Source organism: Vombatus ursinus, unplaced genomic scaffold (genome assembly GCF_900497805.2).
Source record: "Vombatus ursinus unplaced genomic scaffold, bare-nosed wombat genome assembly UNPS02010219.1, whole genome shotgun sequence".
NCBI classification, from domain to species: Eukaryota; Metazoa; Chordata; class Mammalia; order Diprotodontia; family Vombatidae; genus Vombatus; species Vombatus ursinus.
The window spans coordinates 6,004,158-6,014,283 of record NW_020949997.1 but is presented as its reverse complement, the minus strand read 5'-3'; the positions used below and the strand labels follow the sequence as shown (position 1 = coordinate 6,014,283).

Genomic DNA, 10,126 nt, shown 5'->3' with positions numbered 1-10,126 from the left:
GAAGGATATGGCTGTGGAATTTACCCTCGAGGAGTGGGAGCAGTTGGACCCTGCTCAAAGAAACCTGTACAGGGATGTGATGTTGGAGAGGTATAGAAACCTGGTGCTGTTGGGTAAGGACATCTTTCCCTTGTGAATTTGTTCATTGGGCGTTCATAAGTACAGGATTTAGCTGAGTTTGGCTGGCTTAGGGGTTCATGCATCATTTTACTTTTTCTGATTAGACATAGGTAATTTATTGTGCTCCGCCTTGGGCTGTAGCATCTTGGTCCTTGCATGTACCTGAAGAGGTAATGAGAGGCTTCCATCACTGTGCATTGCACCTCTCCACCCTTCCTATGAGCACAGTACTGAACACCATTCAGATGGTCTTCACATTTCCCCAGACCATTCCATCTATCATGTTTTCTCTTTCCTGAAAAATGAGTGGTTGTGTTATCCTCAGCATTAATATCCATTTCTTTTGTCATGAACAGGACTTCCAATCTCTAAGCCTGATGTAATCTCCCAACTGGAACGAGGAAAAGAGCCGTGGATGCTGGAGAGAAAAGACCCAAAAGGTGGTCACCTAGGTCAGTGTAGGAAATAGGGGGGAGTCATTGGAAATAGCAGTCCAACCAGTTGGTGGGGGTTGTAGCTTTGAAATATTTTGTGAGGCACTCTCATGGGATTCTCCTGTGTCTGTGAAGAAGTGAAAGTCCACATGGTATGAGTGCCCTTGTAGACTTGGCTGAACAATCTATTCTTCCTTAGGTTTCTCAGTACTTTGCCTGGACTTTTCCTCTGCACTTGTCACATTGGCCTCTTATATCATAGTTATTTGTGTATATTTCTTGCTGTCCATTCACCCATTAAGCTCTTTGAGACCAGGGGAGGGTCTGCCTGGAACTTTGTAGGTATTGAATTGAATTAAATCTTTGAATGGCAACTTCCATCATCCAATTCATAGCCTCCTCATTCTTGGCCTCATTTGCTGCAGTAGCTTCCTAGCTGATTTCCCTTATTCCCATCCCTCTTGCAGTCCTGCCTACATACTGTGCCCACACTAGTCTATGTAAATATTACTTTCCTAATGTAATCTCGTTCAGTAACATAGTCTGTTGCTTTCCGTACTTTGATGATACTCTGCTTTTTATCATGTGTTTACTTCCTCAAGTGCTGCAATGTACAACTCTTCTATGATGCCTTATCCTATGTGATTCTGTCCAAGTCTTAACATAAATCTTTTTTTTTTTTTGTGAGGCAGTTGGGTTTAAGTGACTTGCCCAAGGTCATATAACTAGTATGTGTCAAGTGTTTGGTCTGAGGCCGGATTTGAACTCAGGTTCTCCTTATTTCAGGGCCGGTGCTCTATCCACTGTGCCACCTAGCTGCCCCTAACATAAATCTTTATAGAGGGTCCAACCACTGTGCTGGGGGCCTTCTTCTTTTACTCTTACTGTCTCAGAGGTACCAGTATATCACCAGGGCTGTCTGTCTGTTGTCTCATTGTTACCACATGACTCTTTTTCTTGTTGCTTACCTTATTAATTATAAATTCTTCAGCAATAATTTTCAAGTCCTTCCCAGCTAGGTGGTACAAGGGGTGGAATGCTGGACCTGGAGTCAGGAAGACTGAATTTATAGGTGGCCTCATTTACATGTAGCTGTGTGACCTTCAGCAAGCCACTTAAGCTTTATCTGCCTCAGTTTTATCCTCTGTAAAGTGGAGAGAATATAGTCCTTATCTGCCAGGGTTGTGGTGAAGATAAATAAATTAATATTTGTAAAGTGCTTTGTAAGCCTTAAAGCACAATGTAAATACTACTGTTACTATTGTTGTTGTTATTTTTATCTGGTTCCTACCTTAGATTTTCACCTTTTTTTCCCCTCATTGCTGTCTAACTTGAACCCTCTGTTGTCTGGGTCTTTAACTATTCTGTCCTCCACAGCAAAAGTCCCTCCACGTTCCTCCTCTTCTATCCATCTTCTTATTTTTAAAGATCTAGGTCAAGTTCCCATTCTCTAAATCCTTTCTCAATTGTTCTAAGCTTAAATTAATCCCATCCTTCTGTGAACTTCTATTATACTTTATGCTACAAAATATCTCACTTGATTATATACTTGGCGGTATTGTTCTAATTTTTTTATGTAGAACCATGTAATTTTAGAGTTAGAAGGACTTGAGGCTCAGAGAGACTTCTCTAGCACCATACAGTGAGTTAGTAGCCATGTAGGACTTAGAACTCACATGTCTTAACTCCCTGCCCATTAGTCTTTTACTACAATACACATGCACTTAACACGGTTCGTCTCATCTTAATACCTGTACTATAAGCTGGAGAGAGGGAACCATGTCTTATGCTTCTATTTCCAATGCTGGGCGTGCAGATTCTGAATAAGTTCGTGATTAATTGGGTGCTAAGTGGTTTGAATAACTTTCTCTTTAGAACATTCTTTTTTAGCTAGTAGTCATATTTTTTGCATCACCTTTCGTGACAATTGGCTTTTTTGGCAGCTTTATGCATAGCACTCTTGCCCTGTACTTGGGGACTGTATAAGTAATGAAGGACCAAGTCTCTGTCCTCTGAAGCACTGATTGGGGAGATAAGGCAGACACATATGCTCAAAACAGCTCAGTAACAATTCAAGCGTACACATTCACTGTGCCTGAATAAATAATAGAGGCAGTACTTAGAAATTTATCAAAGGGAGAGATTAGTGTGGGCTGGTATTGTTGAGGAAGACTTTGTGGAGTCTGTAGAATTGGAGATTGTTCCTGGAAGATGCCTAGAGATTAGAGAAGTGGAAAAAGTATCTCTGCCAGGGAGACCAGGGTCGGCAGGGAACAGGCCGAGTTTGGAAGAGAGGACAGGTGCTGCTCTGATGCAGAGGGACCATGGTAGGGTTAGTACCAGGAGATAACATCAGGTTAGAGTGGGGAAGGCTAGGAATGCCAGATTTAAGAGTTTGGCATTATCCTGAGTGCATGGGAGGTTTTTGAGTATAATCAGGTTAAAAAGGTGTTAGGAGAATTAGTCTGACAGCCAAATGCAGGAGAAATTAGAAGGATGGGAGCCTAGGAAGCTGTTACAGTAACCCTAATAGGAATTTATATTGGATTAGGTTGGTGGCTTCGGGTATTTCCAGGAAACACATTCTGATCTTAATCTACCTTTTTCAGCTACTGTTAAATTTCATATTTTCTGATCTTTGATGCTTAGGTTTTTTATTGTTTTTCCAAACTTTGTATCTTTTTTATTCTTTAAAGACTTGTGACCCCTCTTCACTTCTTCACTCACTCACAAAAATGTCATTCATAATCATGCCTGCTCCAGGTTCAGAGAAATATTAGATCAGATCTAGGTAACTTCTCATCACAGCATTCTGCTGTGGGACCCAAATCATTGAAGGTGGTCTTTCAGAAACCACAGGTGGGGCTCCTTGCTTGTCCTAGCATTTACTGACTTTCTTCTGTAGCATTCACTAAAGCTGTTCTGAATTATATTCCTGCTCTCTGTCAACCCACAAACTTGTACCAGACTTCAGCCCAAACAGTCACACTGACACTCAGATTCCTTAAGCTCATGTCATGACAATGTTAACTCTTCCTTTACCACACCCTGAGTTGGTCAAAATACCTTATTAACACTGTCCCTGTGGCTGCTTCCTGATGTCTTTAAAAAGGCCTGGGGAATAACTGACATGGCAGCTGCCCTTCCACCCCACCTACCCTTGGGCATACAGCCATTTTTCCTTTGTCAGCATCTTAAACCTCTGACACCCATCTCTCAGGAATGTTAAGACTATATTCAAATACTGTCTGGTTCCTCCCTTTGTAGGCATTGTTTTCAGTTTCATTATTCTCTTCCAACTAAAGTAGTTCCCTTCTAACACAGAATAAGGGGCACATTTGCATTTTTCATTTCTTTCAGATTGGGATATTAGACCTGAAACTGAGAAGTTAATTTCAAGGCAGGACATTTCTGAAGAAGAATCATCCCATGGGGTGTTAATGGAAAGACTCACAAGGGATTCTGTGTTGGAAGAAACCTGGCAATGTGAAGGACAGTTAGAGAGCAACTATGAGAAACATTTAAGCCAAGACACAGCTGTTCACAAGAAAACAACTGGGGAGAGAAGCCATCAAGGTAATGAGTTTGGGAGAAACTTTGGCCTGAGGTCATTCATTGTTACACCACAGAAAGTTCCTACGGGAGAGAGATTTCTTAAATGTGATACACTTGGAGAGAACTTGAAACAGAATTCAGACCTGATTAAAGATCAGAGAATTTGTGCAGGGAAGAAGCCTTGGAAGTGTAATGAGTGTGGGAAAGCCTTTAGTTACTGCTCAGCCTTTATCCTCCATCAGAGAATTCATACTGGAGAAAAACCCTACGAATGTAATGAATGTGGAAAAGGTTTCAGCCAGAGCATACACCTTACCCTTCATCAGCGAATTCATACTGGAGAGAAACCCTATGAATGCAATGAATGTGGGAAGGCCTTCAGTCACCGATCAGCCCTTATTCGACATCACATAATTCATACTGGAGAGAAACCCTATGAATGTAATGAATGTGGGAAAGCCTTTAATCAAAGTTCATACCTTACTCAACATCAGAGGATTCATACTGGGGAGAAACCCTATGAATGTAATGAGTGTGGGAAAGCCTTTAGTCAAAGCACATTTCTTACTCAACATCAGGTAATTCATACTGGAGAGAAACCCTATAAATGTAATGAATGTGGGAAAGCCTTCAGTGACCGCTCAGGGCTCATTCAACATCAGAGGACTCATACTGGGGAGAAACCCTATGAATGTACTGAATGTGGAAAAGCCTTTGGTTACTGCTCTGCTCTTACTCAACATCAGAGAACTCATACTGGAGAAAAACCTTATAAATGTAACGACTGTGAGAAAGCTTTTAGTGACCGCTCAGCCCTTATACGACATCAGAGAACTCATACTGGAGAGAAACCCTATAAATGCAAGGAATGTGGGAAAGCCTTTAGCCAGAGTTCATCTCTTACAAAACATCAGAAAACTCATACTGGAGAGAAACCATATAAGTGTAATGAATGTGACAAAGCCTTCAGCCAGAGCTCCTCCCTCTCTCAACATCGAAAAACTCATGTTGGCAGTAAAGCCAGCAAATACGAAAAAGTCTTCAGTGATCACTCAGCATTTACTCAACAAAAGAGAATTCATACTGGATAGAGATTCCACGAATGCAGTGAATTCAGCAAATGTTTGAGGGTTTACTATGAGTCTAGCACTGTATTAAGTGCTGCAGATACTGCAAAGACTGTAAGATAGTGTTACAAAAAGACCATGCACACCAAAAAGTTGTTATGATTGATGTGCAGTCTTATATGGGATCTGGATGGTAGGTGTGTTGAATGTAAATGTGGAGTTTTGCGTATTTTAAAATGTTGTAGTGGATGACACTGAGGGATTTCCTTGGCAAAGTAATGATTGTCTTTATATCAGTAATGCGATATGAGCTATTGACTCCCTGAGAAAGGGAATGGGGTGACCTTCAAAGGAGTGAGGTTCTCTAAACAGGGCTGAGGATGCCAGGATATGGAATATTTAACTCTTAGAAAAACTGGAGGTGAAAGAGTGCAAGGTGTGTTGATGTAGAGTGAAAATTTGGAGAAACTGCTGTCTAGAAGATATTAAAAGCATTAAAAAGCAAAGGCACTAAAAGCAAAGGCACGAGGAAGAAAAGAAAAGAACGGGGTGGATAAAACTCAGGAAGTATTTATTGATATGGGCCGTCTCAGCTGAATATCCAAAACCAAAAGAAAGGCTGTCAGCATTTCTTCTGCGCAGAGATCTAGAGCCTTGGTTGTATTAGTGAGGCCTTTGCTTCTCACAGTAGCAAGTTCCAGTTGAAAGCCAAAATGTGATGGTCAAAAGGACCCTACCCTGGCAATTTAGATAAATTTAAGAATGCAGCCTAGGCCTACAGTTAAGAAGCAGGGTAGGTCAGTAAAAGAACTGTAACCCCAAGGACTGGAGACCAATAACACAGATTTGAAGGGAATGAAGGATAAGGATTTTTTGATCATTTAAATGCTTCCTAGATGAGTAGCTTAAGAATGTTTTTGATTTACCTCAGCTGTACAGGGTTGTATTGCAGAATTTGCTGTAGTTTTGTTGTGTGTTTGAACTCCTTATATGCTAGGCTACAGTGGACAAGGTAGGAAAAAGTACTCTCAGAGAAGAGAAAATAGGGAAAGACAGTTAACTGTAGGATAGAGTTTATCTTCTCCCTTTTAAGTCCTTGGTGATAGAAGGAAAAATAAGGCCTTGGTGACAGGGAATCTGGCTGAGGGAGTCATCTCTTTACATAGTGAGAGTATCCCATTTTGTTATACAAAGAGTTTACATTTTGGTTGGGGGAGTAAACATTTATCCATAACAATCCTTATTCAGCATCAGGAATTCCTCTTGAAGAGAAAACCATAAATGTCATAGCTGTAATCATATCTTTAGGCCTTTAGCTGAGCTTGAACTCTCCATGCAGAGCAGAAGGACCACACTGAAAGCCCAGTCCACTGGAATATTTGTTGTTATAGTTATCTATAGGTCCAGTTTGGAAATCATGACTTTCATTCACACTATGCCAAGTAGTGTCATAATAACAAAGATACATTCATTCGTAACTAATATGCAAGGTAGATACCATATATACCCCCAAATCTTATGCATTGATCTGGTGTATGGATCAGAAATTTTTATTAAAGGAAATGAAAGGACATACGGAGTCCTAAGATAATTAGTGCACATAAAGTTCTCTAAGGTTTAAAAAGCACTTTATATATATTTGATCCTCGCAACAATCTTATGAGGTAGGTGCTATTATTATCCCTTTTTTTTTTTGATGAGTAGACTGAGACTCAGATGTTAAATAACTTGCCCGTATAATAAGTATCTATATTAGGATTTGAAGTTGGTCTTTCTGGCTCCAAGTCTAGTATTCTGTCCACCGTGCCAAACTGCCTGTAAGATACCATCCAATTATATAGTAGGAAGTTTGGAATAATATTTTGAGAGTACGACATGGTTAGAGAAAAGTTTAGAATGAAGTAAACATTGGTAATAATGTGACAATAGAGGGTAATTGACTCCAGTTTGGTTCAAACCTAATCCTAGGAAAACAAAATAACATTGTGGAGAAAACAGCAATATTAGTTTTTTAATCTGCTATTTAAAGCAATATGAAAGGTTGGGAGATAGTTGGAAGGGTCTTTAAAGATCATTGAGTCCCACCTTTTTTATATTGTGAAAACAATAGTTGAAGCTTTTATAGCTGTTTATAATTCACAAAGTGCTTTACAGATTCTCTCATTGGATCTTTAAAATATTCCGCAAGTAAGGAAACAGGCTTAGAGAGGGATATTAAGCTAACCAAAGTTCAGGAGCTTTAAACTAGATTTAAATATGCCAGTAAGAAGATTAATTGGATTAAAAGCTAATGGTTTTCTAAATTCAGGGCTTAGAGAACAAACCCCCAGTGTTTGTTATTGACTGATAGCATCTAGGTTGCAGAAGAGAAGAGGTGAAAAGGAAGGGGTGAACCTTCCTTTAAAATGACTATTCACAAAAAGAAAAACAATAAGGATGTGCAATAGAATAAATAAAACTTTTCTTCTGTTTGATGACCACTTCTTTCTGATTGGGACAGAAACATAAGTGGGAACTCAGACTCTGGACAGATGTGGTCTTTTCTCTTTATTGACTTAGGAATGGGCACATGGTTAATACAGACCTCTAAGAAGTTTTGCATGTCCTGATGTGGCATAGAACAGCACTAACCAATGAGGACTAAGTACTAGGGACAAACGTTGGCTTGTAGACCAGAGACAAGCTCTGGAACTTGGTAGGCCTATAAGCTTGGGGGATTTATAACCTAAAAAACATCAGAATTTAATTCTAAATCAGAGTAAAAAAATACTGGAAGTAGGACAAATGAGGATGAGATCCCAGATGCACATAGACTTGGGTTTGGCTGTCTGTTCTTTTGTAGTTATTTTTAAAAATCCATTATAAAAAGGTGATTGTAATTGCAAGTCACATTATTGTATGTATTTGGGTAACAAAGAATGTTAAAAAAAAAATCTGGCTAGATGTAGAGTGGATGTCACAATCAAAATGAACAGGTGCACCATCTAGTGGCAACCTGCCTGGAATCTGAGGGAATATGTGCAAGTAGATAGAAAAATGAGAACAGGTGTTACTCTGACACAGATTGGTCTATTACCCTGTCTGAGAAAAAGATAATCTGGCTAGATGACTGCTTCAGGGCAGTTTTTGGTGTGAGGTGAAAGGGACCTGAAGCCAGCCAAGAATTAGAAACTTTCCCAAGGGGTAGGAAATGTGAGTTTTTTTTCTCCATGGAAAATGATGAAAAATGTGAAGTACAATAAATTTGAGTTTCTTTACCTTGGGAAAGGTCTTCTGTGTCTTTCTGGGTCTTTACCTAGTGGAACTCATGGAAAGAACGCTGGATATAAAGGTCAAAAGGCACTGATTTAAATCCTGACTATTGTTTTATCTACCTCTAAGACCCTATACAAATCATTCTGACAATTTAAGTGAAATGAATATTTACAAAAACATAAATTGCATTAACAGAAGAACTATGATATTTTTTAATAGAGGAGCCTCAGTTTCCTCTTTTTTTATTTTAATTTTAATTTTTGTTTTGTTTTTGTTTTTTTAATTAATCAGTTAATTTTTAGTTTTCAACATTCACTTACACAAGATTTTGAGTTCCAGATTTTCTCCCCATCTCGTCCCTCCCCCCACCCCAAGATGTTGCATTCTGAATACCCCTTCCCCTAATCTGCCCTCTTTTCTATCTCTCCTCCCTCCCCTTCTCTTATCCCCTTCCCCTTCAATTTTCCTGTAGGGCAGGATAGATTTCTATACCCCATTGACTATATCTTATTTCCCAGCTGCGTGTGAAAACAGTTTTTAACATTTGTTTTGGGTTCCAAATTTTCTCCCTTCCTCCCTCCCCACCCACCCTCATTGAGAAGACAAGCAACTTGATACAGGTTATACATGTATAGTCATGCAAAATACTTCCATAATAGTCATGTTGTGAAAAACTGTATTTCCCTTCATCCTATCCCGCCCCCTGTTTATTCTATTCCCTCTTTTGACCCTGTCCCTCCTCAGAAGTGTTTGCTTCTGATTACCCCCTCCCCCATCTGCCTTCCCCTCTATTATCACCCCCACTATCTTATCCCTTTCCCCCCATTTTCCTGTAGAGCAAGATAGATTTCCATACCCAATTGAGTGTGTATGTTATTCTCTTCTTAAGCCAAATCTAATGAGAATAAGATTCACTCATTCCTTCTTACCTTCCCCTACTTCCCCTCCACTGTGAAAGCCTTTTCTTGTCTGTTTTATGTGAGATAATTTACCCCATTCTACCTCTCCCTTTCTCCTCCCAGTATCATCTTTTTTCACCCCTAATTTTATTCTCCAGATATCACCCCTTCATCCTCAACTCACCCTGTACCCTCTATCTATATATGCATAAAATTTTTTCCCACCAACTATCCTAATACTGACAAAGGTCTCATGAGTTACAAATATCTTTCCATGTAGTAATATAAACAGTTCAACCTTAATAAATCCCTTATGATTTCTCTTTCCCGTTTACTTCTTCATGCTTATCTTGAGTCTTGTATTTGAAAGTCAAATTTTCTATTCAGCTCTGGTCCTTTCATCAAGAATGTTTGAAAGTCCTCTATTTCACTGACTGTCCATTTTTTCCTCTGAAGGATTATACTCAGAGTTGCTGGGTAGGAGGTTCTTGGCTGTAATCCTATCTCCTCTGCCCTCTGGAATATTACATTCCAAGCCCTCCAGTTCCTTAACGTAGAACCTGCTAAATCTTGTGTTATACTGATTGTGTTTCCATAATACTTGAATTGTTTCTTTCTGGCTACTTGGCAATATATTCTCCTTGACCTGGGAACTCTGGAATTTGGCTATAATATTCCCAGGAGTTTTCCTTTGGGGATCTCTTTCAGGAGGTGATTGGTGAATTCTTTCCATTTCTATTTTACCCTCTGGTTGTAGAGTCCTGCTAAATTTCTTTTATGACACAAATATGGTGCT

At 39.5% G+C, this 10,126-nt stretch overlaps 1 protein-coding gene across 1 annotated transcript in view; it reads left to right on the top strand.

Annotated features, from left to right (window-relative positions):
* The window catches only part of LOC114037059, a 159,588-nt gene extending 154,388 nt beyond the window's left edge, over positions 1 to 5,200 (top strand). The window contains 3 exon segments of the mRNA XM_027853858.1: positions 5 to 113; positions 477 to 572; positions 3,915 to 5,200. Of these exon segments, the coding sequence (XP_027709659.1) occupies positions 5 to 113; positions 477 to 572; positions 3,915 to 5,200 (1,491 nt within the window).
* The last annotated feature ends 4,926 nt before the right edge of the window (positions 5,201 to 10,126 follow it).